This window comes from Sminthopsis crassicaudata, chromosome 2 (genome assembly GCF_048593235.1).
Source record: "Sminthopsis crassicaudata isolate SCR6 chromosome 2, ASM4859323v1, whole genome shotgun sequence".
In the NCBI taxonomy this organism is placed as follows: domain Eukaryota; kingdom Metazoa; phylum Chordata; class Mammalia; order Dasyuromorphia; family Dasyuridae; genus Sminthopsis; species Sminthopsis crassicaudata.
In genome coordinates, this window is record NC_133618.1 from 233,431,200 (window position 1) to 233,446,150 (window position 14,951).

General features: G+C 40.2%; 1 protein-coding gene across 1 annotated transcript in view; it reads right to left on the reverse strand.

Moving 5' to 3' along the window:
* Positions 1-14,951, reverse strand: part of PREX1 (phosphatidylinositol-3,4,5-trisphosphate dependent Rac exchange factor 1) — a 205,061-nt gene that overhangs the window by 107,672 nt on the left and 82,438 nt on the right. The window contains 3 exon segments of the mRNA XM_074288551.1: positions 2,134-2,238; positions 11,377-11,499; positions 14,260-14,331. Of these exon segments, the coding sequence (XP_074144652.1) occupies positions 2,134-2,238; positions 11,377-11,499; positions 14,260-14,331 (300 nt within the window).

The following is a 14,951-nucleotide window of genomic DNA, read 5'->3' on the forward strand; positions in this document are numbered from 1 at the left end:
AAAATACCAAACCCCTCATTTTTACAACTGAGGAAAGTATAAGTAACATCAAAACTGGGATTTCAACCACACAAGAGACAATATTTTTTCTATGGTAATTAGAACACAGCTTAGAATACTATATATTCTAAGGTCTCTGTGTTCTGTGTTCCTTTCCAATTGTGATTTTATTTTCTTGTTTTTTAACTTAAATTTTTTTCAATTACATGTAAAGACAGTTTTTAACACTCAAAAGGAAAAAAAAAAACCCAAGAAAGAAAAAAATTATGCTTCAAAGACTTCCTAGTTCTTTCTCTGGATGGGGATAGCATTTTCCATCACAAGTTTCCTGAAACTATCTTGGGATCACTGCATCGCTTAAAAGAACTAAGTTCATTGATTCTCATACAATGTTACTGTTACTGTGTATGATGTTCTCCTGGTTCTGTTCTCTTCATTCAGTATCAGTTCGTGTATCTAATTATTTTTGAAGAACTCATTCCGGACTGAACTTATATGCTGCTATTAGGTCCCCATCAAATCTGATATTCTAGCTCAGCCATTCTATCCACCCTAGCCTTGAACTTGAATCAATTCCTATCCAGCATTACCTCACTCAATAAGGACCCTCTGGTCCAGGGCATCCTGCCCTTGAGATTACAGCTGCTGTGGAATGCTGGGGCAGACCCTGGCTGGACAGCAAAGGCTTTGTGCTCGAGGGACAACACTTGTTCCAAAGGGCTCCTATGACGCCAGCTCAAAGTAGGGTAGGGAGGGGGAAGGAGAATCAGGGATGATTTTGCAGCAGCCACATAGGAACTGGGCAGATTCAGGACCTCTCTAGCTTAGGAAAATTTAAAGAATCATATCCTATTAGCCAAATAGGATCACCTTGCCTTTTGAGGTACAATTACATTTTATGTTGTTAAAGCTATAATGATCAGAAAGTACCATAACCATAGAAAGTTTTCTGGTGAAGGTCAGTCAAGGTTACTCAAAGCAGCAAAGCCAGGATTCCAACCTAGATCCAGTGTTCTTTCATTTATGAGAAGAGGAAAAACCAGGAGGATTCAACAGATGGTATGGGCTTTGGTTCCCCTTCAAGAATGCCCAACATCCCCCCCTTTTACCCCTTTGGGCATCTCCTGCAAGCTGCCACTTGGCAAATGGCAGTGAGGACTGGCAGGGGAGCCTCAAGGGGAGAGGCAAAGTAAAGAGAGCTGTGAAATTAGCAGTGTTCTCCTCCTCCATGGACATGATCCCAACTAACATCCGGATTCCCAAGGGAAAAAAAGGGGGCCAATAGTGCTTCACAGAATCATGACCCTTGGCAGAAGGACACAAGAAAAACAGACCCATGCTGTCCCATGGGGCCACTATTTCAAAGGGCTGCTCCATTAAAGGAGTTCTTTCAGGCTGCAGTTAAACCAAGCTGGACCATAAATGCTCTTAAATCAGGCGGATCTCACCCTATTCTTGTCTAAATGGGTTAGGTGCCTGAAGGGATAACCTACCCAAAACAAGCAACTCAAGACTCAGGAATGAGATGTCATGAAAGACTAAGACACTACTGACCTTCCCAATTCCACTCTTGAAAAGCACCCCAAAATTCATTACTTTTTCAAACCTCACTATCCTTCCCAAAGATGGGAGAAAAGGAGAGAAAAGGAAAATATTCAGAGAAACAAAAAACAAAAAACCCTCTATGAGCAGGAAACCTTTCTACAAATATCCTTATGTGGACAAACAATTTCTGTTTTAATACCACTAGTGATGAAAAGCTCAATTTCTCAAGGTTAGCAATTCCACTGCTGAACAGCTGTAATTATTCAGACATTCTTCCTAATATTAAATTAAATCTTCTACAAAAGTCTGAGTTCTGCCTTGTGGGGCCAAGTAGAACACATTTAATTATTCTTTTTATGTGAAGATGCTTCAAATATTTGAAGGGAGCTATCATCAGTGCAGTCAATCATTTGATTAATCAAAAGCATTTATTCATTATTTCTTGTGTGCCATATACTGTATGAGGAACTAGTGGTACAAAGATAAAGTGGTACTTGCTCTCAGGGAACTTACACTCCCCTTCATGATATCCTGAGAGGATTAAGGAGTCCTCATTTAACTGAGAGAAATGGAGTAAAGCATACATACCAACAGAAAGGCTCGGATGGCAGGTATCTTGTTCAGTTCCATCAGGAGTCTCAAAGCCTTCTCATGATTACTGCAATATTCCTCATACACACAGAATTTGTCTTTCTGTTTAAAAAAAAAAAAAAAAAAGTACACTCCTGTAAGAAAAGGGGAGGATAACCTTTGAGTTAGAATAGATTACTCTGATTTGGGAGGATAAAAGGTTAATAAGATCCAGAGAACTGAGTAGCTTAGCAGAGAAGCTCTTCTTCTATATACATATATTCTTTTTTGACTTACCCCTCCATTTGAAGGAAGAACATCAAATCCCCATCATGTTCTCATAAGAGCTTAAGGATTAGCTGATAATAGAAGTAATTTTTCCCCTGAGGCTAGGGTTAAGTGACTTGCCCAGGGTCACACATCTAGGAAATGTTAAGTGTCTGAGACCACATTTGAACTCAGGTCTTCCTGAAGTCAGGGCTGGTGCTCTATCCACTGCGCCACCTAGCTGCCCCATGATAATAGAATTATTGTGTTTTTTTTTTAATTAGACCTATGAGAACACCAGAGGGAAAAATCAAAAATCATCTGGTAAGAAGAAAAGATCATCTACTCTAACCTCATTTATGGATAAGAAGGGAAGAAGAGCTTTTTATAGCATTAATCAGTGGCAAAGACAACATATAAACCCAAGTCTTCTAATCTTTCTGGAGGTCTTAAGAAGCCCTAATATTTCAGCCTAGAGAATTGGCCAAAGTTGGTCTAAAACACAGTAGCTATACAAAACAACTTAAAATTCTGAGAGAAGGCAATTTTCTTTTATCCATATTTCCAATGACCTTTCATTGTTGAATATTCATTACCTCTTATGAATAAACTATGTGGAAAGAATTGGATTCAAATTCCAATTGACATTTACCAGATGTGTGACCCCAGACAAATCATTTAACCCCTCTGAGTCTTTTAAAATGGCACAATGCCAACAACTGGGAAATAAATTAGGGGATATGAATATGATAGAATACTATCATGCTACAAGAAATGATCAAGGGCATGGTTTCAGAAAAACCTATAAAGTCTTCTATTAACTGATGCAAAGTCAGGAAAACAATTTATTTACAATAATACTATTGTAAAGATAAATAACTTTAGAAACTGTGGAACTTTGATCAACCCGATGACTAACACCACAATTCCTGATGGTCTTCAGATAGAGAAGTAATCTACTCCAGTGCTGCTGACTGAAGCATATTTTTTTTCTTTCTTTTTTCAGACTTAGTTAATGTGGGAACTTATTTTTCATGACTCTACGTATTTGCAATCAGTTTTGTTTTTCTTGCCTTCCCAATAGTTGAGAGAGTGTTGGGGAGGAAGAGAATTCAGGATTGAAAATAAGAGAAAACTGAGTTATTGAGAGGAAAAGTAAGTAGAGGGGAGGGGAGGGGGAAACACCAATCTGGAAATGACTGTAATGTAAAAACTGAAGACACCAGCAAAATTTATTTTTGAAATGTAAACAGACCACAGAAATAAAAATGACACACAATATCTCATAAGACTGTTATGAACTGCTTGCAAGATTTACAGCACTACAAGAAGATGGACTATTATGAAAAGCACAGACATACTTTTTGATTTAGTGTTTTCGAAAACAAAAATGAAAAATTATGAACAAATTTAAAAATGAAATATGAAAGGGGCAGCTCGGTGGCGCAGTAGATAGAGCACCAGCCCTGAAGTAAGGAGGACCCGAGTTCAAATCTAGTCTCAGATACTTAACACTTCCTAGCTGTGTGACCCTGGGCAAGTCACTTAACCCCAGCCTCAGGGAGGGGAAAAAAAATGAAATATGAAAGCTGTTAACATTTATACAGATGCTTGAATTAGGTACCAAGAAATAGTAGCAACTGCCAAAGGATTATGAAGTGCTGGGTCCAATGGGGCTGCCACTAATACCAGTGCCAGCCTAATACCTATTCCTCTATATGCTAGGTCTGTACGCAGAAAGTAGGTTGCTATTCTGCTCCATGTCACAAAACCTTATTAAGATCAAGCCCCAAACCTTCTGTTCTCACCAATTAGTCAGGTAAATGGAGCCAGGGAGATGGCAGTAAGCTGCCACATATAGAGATGGAATATACTCTACCTTGCATCTTCCTTTAGACTCAGGAAATAAAAAATAAGCTCTAGGTAGGTGGGGGATGGCCCAGATTCTACTATTCCCTTCCCCATTACTAGAGTGGGGCCTCCATCCCAGCTCCTCCAAACCCAGCAACTAGATTTGTTCTCCTTCCCCTTAAACCTAACCACATGTCCAGATGTTACTCTGTTCTAGGGTGTTCTTATTTCAACAAGAACCTAAAGTACCACCAATTCAGCCTTCCATCACTGCGGATCCTACATAGGATCAGTACCTGAGACACCAACATTTCTGAGAATCAGAGCCTATGGCAAAAAGCATGAGCCAGGCTCCCCAAGTACATTATTGACCCAGCCATCCCATCAAATCTCCTTTTTGAGATCAGAATGATAATTCCACTCAGGTGTCAGTGATCTAATTCATTATGGAACATCCCAAGATCTTCTACTGAGATCAACCAGAAACTTCATTTCTACAGTCAAAGTATCCATCCATTCATATCATATCCTCCATATCATCCTGTCATCATCTAGCCTCTAAGTCAATCATCCTTCTTTACTCTAAATCTGACTACTAATCTCCTTTTGCCAACATATTCTGACCAAGAGCCAAGACCAATCAACCTGATCTCCCCTAACATGAGCACAGACTTTTATAGGGGATGAAGTAAGAAAAAAGCAAGACCTGGAATTGACCTGGGCAAAGCTAGTCACAGCATCTGGATGTGCAAAAACAAGGCTTCCCCTGATGATCAGTGCACTGCAGAGAAGAAAGAACCAGAAGGCTGAACACAGGATATGATGATGATTTGTAAGGGTGAGAGACCTTGCCTTAGATCTAGATGCAGTAAGAGGATTTTGAGCTGCTAAAATCTAACTCTTCTGCTCCCTCACAGGGCTAGATCTAGAAACAGATACCTACCATAGAATATAGTTGATGGCTCTAATTGCCTCAAAAATTTCTGTCCCTGACTTGCCTAAATGCCTTAAATCCCTACCATTGATCAGTCCTGAAAAACTGCTGTGAAAAAAAAATTACACAGTGAGCCTTTATCAGCCATTAACACTTTAATAGTAAAGATCTGGGTTCAAAACCTAGCTCACTTTAATAGATGAATGAGGCAATTAGACTTAATGATGTGAATCAGTCTTCTATTGCTAAAATCCCACATTTCTAAGAGACATGATAATAAAATACTGTGTTTCAAGTGAGAGGGTCCAGGCCTACCATGTATGTGACCTTGAAAATAATCACTTAGCCTCTCTAGGCCTGTCCTCTCAGCTAGAAAAATAAAAGAATCGGACTAGTTGAGCTCCAAAGCCCCTTCCAGCTCCAAATCCTATTATCTATGATATAGGATTAGCTTGCTTTTCCCTGAGCGGTTGAGGCACAGAGCCCAGTGGGAGAAAAGGGAATAATAATGAAAGGTTACATTTCTACCCCGTTCCTGGGTATTAAACACAAGGATTCTAGTGAAGTATCATTATTCTAATTTTACATAAGCGGAAAGGGGGACCTGGGGAAAGGGAAGTGGTAAGTAGCTGCCAGGACTTAAATATAACTATCCTGACTAATCAAGGTCACCCACTAAACTATACTTTACTATACCTAAAGGGTAAAGAATACAGGAGACTTGAATGTGGCCAGCTAGCTGATGTTCAAATTTAGCTTCTGTGTCATCATAGGCAAATCACTCCATCTTTTTGCCTCAGTTTCTACATCTGTAAAATGAGGGTAACTACCTACTTTCCAGAGCCGTTATGAGATAATAACTATAAAGTACTTATCACAGTGCTTGCCATATATCTAAACTTTGGTTATTATTCTTGTAGTTATTAAATCTAGCACAGTCTGGGGAAGAAAAAGCAGTAAGATTCACTAAAGTACCTGAAGGTTGCAAGACTTGATGGAGGCAGAGAAAGGACAAGATAGAAATAATAAATTAGTATTTGGGCAGTGGACAGAGCACCTGGCCTGGAGTCAAGAAAACCTGAGTTCAAATCTGGCCTCAGACATTTACTAGCAGCCACTTAACCCACTGCCTCATCTCATCTATAAAATGAGCTGGAAAAGGAAATAGCAAACCACTCCACTATCTTTGCCAATTAAACCCTAAATAAGTTGGACATGAAACAACTAAGCAATACTATGATGTCACCTTGCATGCTGAAGACATAGTACTGAGCACTGGACATTTAATACCCTGTCTTAACTCTGAGATACCACTACACACCTGTCAGATTGGCTCGAATGACAGGGAAAGGGGCAGCTAGGTGGCACAGTGGATAGAGCACCAGCCCTGAATTCAGGAGGACCCGAGTTCAAATCTGGTCTCAGACACTTAGCACTTCCTGGCTGTGTGACCCTGGGCAAGTCACTTAACCCCAGCCTCAAAAGGGGGGGGGGGGGGGGAGAGAAGAATGACAGGGAAAGATAATGTAGAATATTGAGGGGGATGTGGGAAAACTGGGACACTGATACATTGTTGGTAGAATTGTGAATACACCCAGTCATTCTAGTGAGCAATTTGGAACTATGCTCAAAAAGTTATGAAACTGTGCATATTTTTTGACCCAGCAGTGTTATTACTGGGCTTATATCCCAAAGAGATCTTGAAGAAGGGAAAGGGACCTGTAAGTGCAAGAATGTTTGTGGCAGCCCTCTTTGTAGTGGCCAGAAACTGGAAACTGAGTGGATGCCCATCAATTGGAGAATCACTGAATAAATTGTGGTATAAGAATGTTATGGAATATCACTGTTGTGTAAGAAATGACCAGCAGGATGATTTTAGAAAGGCCTGGAGAGACTTACATGAACTGATGCTGAGTGAAATGAGCAGGACCAGGAGATCATTATATACTTCAGCAACAATCCTATATGATGATCAATTCTGATGAACGTGGCCCTCTCCAACAATGAGATGAACCAAATCAGTTCCAATAGAGCAGTAATGAACTGAACACACTACACCCAGCGAGAGAACTCTGGGAGATGACTATGAACCTCTACATAGAATTCCCAATCCCTCTAGTTTTATCCGCCTGCATTTTTGATTTCCTTCACAGGTTAATTGTACACTATTTCAAAGTCCAATTCTTTTTGAACAGCAAAATAACTGTTTGGACATGTATACATAAGATTGTATTTAATTTATACTGTAACATATTTAACATGTATTGGTCAAGCTGCCATCTGAGGGGGGGAGGAGGAAGGAGGGGAAAAATTAGAACAAAAGGTTTGGAAATTGTCAATGTTGTAAAATTACCCATGCATATATCTGGTAAATAAAAACTATTAAAAAAAAAAAAAAAAAAACCAAACAAGCTCCCTGTCTTCAGGGAGATTACATTCTAACTGGAAAAGACAATATACAAAAAGGAACTTAAAGGGAGGTAAAAAAGAGACTGAAAAATGGTGGGATTGAAACGAGGAATTAAACTACTTTTAAAATTAAAGGCAAGACTTCCTCATCTTTTGCCAGCTTCCACAAAAGTACAGACTGAGCTGCTAGCTCAGAAGAATGGGCCATCACCCTCTGCCCCTTCCCCATACCACCTCCTGCAACCTCACTTCTATCTACAAGAACTCCTATGGACTCCCACTGGCTCCTCTGGAAGTTGCTAAGTCCCCAAAAAGGGCCTTATATTTCTTAATCTTTCCTTTAGCAGCTTTCCATTCTCACACTCTCACACACACACACACACACACACACACACACACACACACACACACACACACGCTCTGCAGGAGACTGAGGGAAAGGAAGAAAAGGGACTTACTCTCCAGAATGGCAGTGAAAAAGTCTACATGTAGAAACATGAGAGGTGTTTCTCTGATGGTCACCTTCCAGTTCTCACATTCTGAGTTTTGCCATTCTCTGTTCTAAGGCCCCTTTCATTTCTAACATTTTGGTCCAAGACACTAGGAACAACTCTGACAATCCTGGTCTGAAGGTCTATTTCAGCTCTGATATTCCAAGTTTTAAGGTCTCTTTCAGCTCTAAATTCCTCCCACTATGAAATAGTTCCCCCCCTTCAGGACTTGGAGTACCAGGAACTCAAGAAAGTTATATTTATCACCTAACAACATACCCTCTGCTAAACCCAACACAACACAACACAATAAACATGTATATTCCGCTGTTCTTTTATTGAGTGTTCTCCAACTGTTTTTCATACATGAGACCCCCACAAATATGAAAACTATGCTTTTGACGACAGAGTGTCTCAAGTGTTTAATTTCCTCCCTGGGACCCTGCATGGATCTTTGTTGTTTTCTCTTTTTTTCCCCTCATGAGGAAACTAGCAGTTACATAATGACAGATGTTGGTCATGGGGGTTGGCAAAGGAAAGCCTAAAAAAAAGAAGGGGGGAAAGGAGATGAGCAGAAGAAACGGCAGCTGCTGATGAGGGACAGCTGTGGTGGAGAGTGAGTCTTGCTCAGGGCCTGGTACAAGCATATTCAGAAGCAGCTGCCATAGCATAGGACATATTCTATGGGAATAGAGGCGCCCTTTTATCCACTCCCCCCTCTTGCTCTACCCCCAGACCACCCTCACAGAATGAGTCAGTCTATGGATGTCACCCATGCATCCATAACGAGTCAGGGAGGGTCCTTGGAGGGTCTGTGAGGATGGATTTTGTCTCTCCCAACTTTGGGTCACTGTACCAGCCTCCTCCCCCACTTTGTTTCCATGCTTCTCCTGCCCTCCACTGCACTCAGTATCTTCCATCAAGTCATCTCTATCTCTCAGCCCAAGGTCACACAGCTCATCTTATGAGCAAATTAGTCTTCCTCTCTGGACTTGCTGCAACATTTATAAAGTGAAACTGTTGGAATAAGCTGATGTCTAAGGCAGAATAAGCTGATGTCTAAGGCATTACTCTCCAAGAAGAAAGAGATGGAGAATCCTGAGAATAAACCTGAAGGTTTAACTCTACTCTTCCTGCTGAGCTGGAGGAGAATTAGGGATGCATCAAGAGACACACGGAGCATAAGGGAGAAGTCTGATGGGTAAATGAGGTCTTGGGAAGACTCATTGGGAAGCATGTGGTCAACCCATCAAAGAGCTGACTAAAGCACATGCCTTTTCTCTAGCTAATGCACTGATCTGATGTGACAAGTTGTCTATGAAGGGATTCAGAAAAGGGATTCAGGGCACTAAGAGAAGGCCCAGGGGCCATTATCGTGCCTAATGTTTGCAGGCTCCAGCAAGCCAACAGGATTCATCAGTGATGAAAGGATCAAAATGGAAGGGACCTTTGAACACAGAAATTTCAAAACTGGAAAGGACCTTCAAACAAGGAATGTGAAAACGGGAAGAGATCTGAGAACACAGGATGTCAAAGCCTGGAAGGACCAGGAGGATGCCACAGACCGAACAGTAGATTTGTTAGAACTTTCTAATTTGGCTCTTCCTACACTTCCTGGCCTTAGGCAAATAAAATAACTTCTCTAAGAATCAATTTCATCATCTATAAAATTGGGGGAGAGATTGTCTCTTGCAATTCTAAATCAATGATCCTAATAGCTCAATCAATTAATTAACCTCCAAGCACTATGCTAGACATTGAGGATACAAAGATAAAAATGAAATTATCCCTGCCCTCCAACAGTTTATGTTTTGTATAAATAACTAACTTGTACACACAAAAGTATACATTAATAAATACAATATATCCAATCCCAGTCAGTCTCTTGAGCTGTAGTCTCATACCACAAACAGCCTTTGGCAATTTCAAACAAGATATTCCTCTAAATATTTCCTAAAGGACATACCTTTATTCTTTATTCTTTTCTCAAAGACACATCACCCTTGCAAATTAACGTTACTACTGAGGGGACAATCACTTTCCCAGATGCATCCAATTCTCCAATTCACCCTCAGTCACTCCAAATATACTAGCATTGTTTCTTCCTCTCCACTCCTAGGAATCACCCCAATCAGAGCCCTTCATCAGCTGGGACTAGTACAATTGCCTCAAGCTTCACTTCACTAATGTAGGCTGCACACAGCTTCCACAGTGATTTTCCTAACCTGTAGGTCTGACCATGTCACCCCTCCAGACCTTCAGTGGTCCCTGGGACCTCAGAATCCTGTTAGGCACGGTAAATCTTTTCATAACCTGAGGGCCTCTACCTAACTTTCCAGTCCAAACAGCACAGCCCTATTTGATGTACCTCAGACATATCTGGAATGCCCTTTTTCTTCAACTCCATCCCTGAGTCTCTTAGACTCAGCTCAAATGCTACTTTGTGCAGGCTGTTCTCAGTGCCTTCCCCTCTCAGAATGCCTTCCATCCCCCTGTATAAATCTTTCTATGTCCTTTCTTCCATCATAATGTGAGTTCTTCAAACACAGGGCTTGGCATAGTGCCTGAAATACACTGAAATTAAGGATTCTAAGAAATGGAAAAGAAGTGGGAGGACCATTTTGTACAAGGGACAATCTGTGGAAAGGAATGGAGATAACATTTATATGAAGGAAAATTTAAATCAGTTTAGCTGGACTATAAAATTCTTCATGAAAATTAACATATAATAAGGCTATGTAGTCAGACCTGTGTTTAAATAATATCATTCTGGCAACTGAGTGGAGACAATTAAGGCAAGAGGAGATAAGGGGCTTAGGATGGTGATTCTATGAATAGGGAGAAAGGAACAGAGTTTGAGGGGAGATGGGATTGGTAAATCTCAGCAGCTGAGGAGTCAGGGGCGAGATTTCCATTTGACCTAAGGGCAATAGCCCAGCCTGGACTTTTCCCTAGAGAATAAGAAAGTCTTTGTTTCATAATCTTATTCCAGTTTTTCAATCCAGGAAGCTGGTACCTTTGGAGAAATAGAACAGGTTTTCTGCATACAAGGGAAAAGGGCAGACTTTCTAAAAATACATCCTTGTTGAGGTGGATTTGAGGCCCTTTTCATTGTCTCTGGCCAAGAATGGTTCTCCCACGCGGCCCCCCTCTTTCCAGACTTTCCCAATCCCTAGAAAAGATAAGACTTGCTTGCCCACCCTTGGCAGAAGAAACAAAGGCAGCTGAGCAGAAAAAGGGGAGAAGTGGGAAGAGATGGTGGGGGGGATATAGTGAGAGAAGCCAACGCAGCCATTGAACTTTACTCACAAATTTTAAGAATACATTTCCAAGTTCATGCTGACTCTGAGGCTCGGGTTGTAAACAAAATTCCAAGGCATTCAGGAATTCTTTATGAACCTCCAGGATGTCTTCAATGTTGGAAAAGAGAATCTAAAGGGAAACAGAAAGTATTATATTAATTGGTGTCAAAAGAGTAGAGACTCAAATTAAAATAAATTCCCAAGTATTTTCTGAGCCTCTTGTCCAAGATCACAGGTACTAAGCATTAAGGCCATTTCTAATTCCAAATCTGGGACTCTTCTCTTAGTTCTAACCCTCATGGACCTCACTGTTTGGTGACCTCAAATACCTAAAAGATAACTCATTTACAAAGAGAAAGGTGAAAAACAAGAGTCATTTGAGTTGTTGGGGACAACATTAAAAAGAGGCAGTGAACAAAAGATATTTGAGGCAAAAAAAACAATGTGAACAAAGAAGGATAGGAGCATAATGTGTATGGAAAGAGGTAGTGTATAGTGATGCAGTTTGGTTAAAGTATGAAGGCAATAATGTGAAAAATTGGAAAATCAAGAGGATTTCTCACTTGACATCCATCATATTGGTCAAATTGGGAAGGGTCTAGACTGAAGAGTTCAAATTTTACTCAGTAAAACAATGAGGTACAACTTGTTTTTAATAGAGAATCATGCATAAGAAACATATTCCAACAGAAGTAGAAAGCATGAATTAGCAAGCAGAGAAGCCTTCTACTTGTAGAGAGATTACTGCAACAGTACAGGGAGAAATAGTGAGGGATTGTTCTACAGTGTTGAGTATAGGAAAACCAGAGGTGTTGGATGGGAGAAGCTATAGAATTTGGTAATTAACAGAATAATTGAGGCAAAGGATATGAAAAGATTAATGATGTGGTTGAATGAAGTGGTTAGTGATGGCACCAAGGGCATGCATATGGGACAATGGTACCAAAGACAGAAATTTGGAGGAGTGAATTTAGAAGGTTAATAAATCTGGCTATTAGATCTCCAGAACTTCAACCCTTGGATTTGCAATTCCAGATCCTTTTGAATGTCTACCTCACCCCTAACCAGCTCTTAAAGCATTTTAATTCAAGTGCTATTTCTTCCCTGAAGCCTTCTTGCTGTCAAATTAGTAATAACTATTCATTTCCAAAATCTCACCTGAAATAATATAATAGAAAGTCATATTAAAGAATTACTATCTACTATCATTAATCTTTATTCAATTTCTGAATTTAGAACTTAGAATTTTTTAAAATGAACATTAAAAATTGTCTTCTAGTTGGGAAAATACTATTTTTAAGAGACTTCAGTTTCCTCATCTGGAAAATGAGTATTGTAAAATTATTATTATATTATTATAAAGTATTATAAAAATCTCAAAATGGGATTTTTATGAAAAGAGTTTTAATTGATATATATTGTTTTGTATTTTAGTTACATGCATATGTCATAGTTGCCTACTACAGCATGAGCTCTATGAAGGCCAAGAATGGATATAACTAAACTTTCTATCCCCATCTGCACTTAGTACAGTACTCATGAGGTATTTCATAAACATACTGATAAAGAATTATGTAAAATAAATCAAAATAAAATAAACAGAACACAGAGAACAATATATAAATGCCTGTAGCACTGGGAAAGAAGAAAGGAAGAAGGAAAAGGAGAGGATACAATAACCAAGCCTGAATCTCAAAAGAAAGAAAATGTTCCTCCCTGAATTCTTGGCAGAAGTAAGGAAATACGGAAATACAGATTAATAACTAGCTCACAGGACTGTTTCCTAACTTTCTTTGTAACAAAAGTGGCTGCCTGGAGAGGGAAGAAATTTATTTGGACATGAGAGTAATATATGATAGTAACAAAAAATTTTTAATTAAAATAATTTTTTAAATGCTGATAAATTTAAATGAATTGGAATCATCCATTCTAGCTCGCCTGAGGAAGGCACTCAAGACAAGAGCTCAGAATTAATGCAAGCCAGGGGGTCAAGCAGAAGCTGGGGAAAAACCCCTTTGGCTGGCCCTATCTAGCCCAGAGCTGGATGCTACTCCAATCCCCAAGGAGACAGGGGCAAAATCCAAGCTGCCTTCTGTCCACATGGATTGATTGTACTGGTCAAAGCCCCTGAGAACCGCCTGGATAGTCATCTGTCCATTCACTCATGTGCACACAAGCACACACTCAGAAGGAGGTTAGAAAGATGAGCCAGACAGAATCTGATCTCACAAGGAGTGATGGCAGTGGAGGCTGTATCTTCGAGGGCTTTTTTGTTTGCTGGGAGCTGGAATTCTGGCAGCTAATCTTAGGAGAGATTCTTAGGGCACTTGGTCTGTAATGATGAGCACTTAATTCAGAAGAGATAGGATGGACCTCATGCCAGAATGGTCAACCACAGGACCCTCAGACTTGTGGCCCAAACAGATTCAAATGTAGCTTGGTGATATTTAAGGACACGAGAAAATACAGATTGTGGTTTCCTAACTAAGTGTGAATTGATGGTTTAGTAGCCCCCTATTCCAGAGTGACACCTGATCTAAGTAACCTCATTTTACAGATAAGCAAACCAAGACATAGAGAAGTGACTGGCCCAATGTCACTCCAAATAGTAAATAACAAAATCAGGATTTGAAACCCAAATTTTCCAACTACAAATTCTGTATTCTTCCTTTGTTTACTTGAGGCACCAAAGTAAATGTGAGTGTTAATGAGGGAGAGAAGGAAGGAGGGATTCTCCATTGGGTGTTCATAAGGCAGGATGCTAAACACAAAGTGAGAAGAAAAAAAAAGGCTGAGTTCACCCTTAATCCCTCATGAGAAAACAGACTAAAGCACTCCTGCCTCCCTCCCGTGTCTCAGCACCCAATGTCCAGGACCCAGATATACAAACCTTGACATTCTCCTCAGTAATGCACTTGTCTGCTGAATCGGCCACATTCTGCCGGATGCGATGCAAAAAAGCCTAGAGGAAAGGGAAAAGAAGCAAAAAATCAATTAAGGTTCAAATGCTCACACTTGCCTTGCTAAGCCAACACTAGGCCATAGGACTGGACCTTCCTGCAGGGCCTGATTCATACAATGTCACCCTGATGTCTATATTAATTCAAAATATCCTCTTTTCCCATCCTTGATAATCTCCATAAATACACTATCTGATGCTGCAGGATGTCCCAAGTTTCCCTTAACTTCCTTGACAGGACTCAAAGTCAGAATTCAAGTACTTCTCTCCCTCTGGGTCACCCCCAAATGAGATTTACTTGAAACTCACTGCTTAAGTCATTACAAAGGGAAAGAACCTATGGAAGCTTATCCATCAGAACCCTGGTGAATCTTTCAAGTAGATCATAGGGAGATAATTTATTTCTCCTCTGGGACACTCCCAGATCCCTCTCCTCTGACTGGGAAGGAGCCAGCTGTTCCTAATCTTACTCCAAGGGAGAGAGGAAGGACTGAGAAAGTGAGAAAGGTAACTTGATGAATGGGACCACAACTACTCCCAAACTCAGCTAAGGCTCCCTGGGACAAAATGCTAGGAACTGGAAGTACTTAGAAGAGGGATGAGCAGAGGGAGAAGGGAAAGTT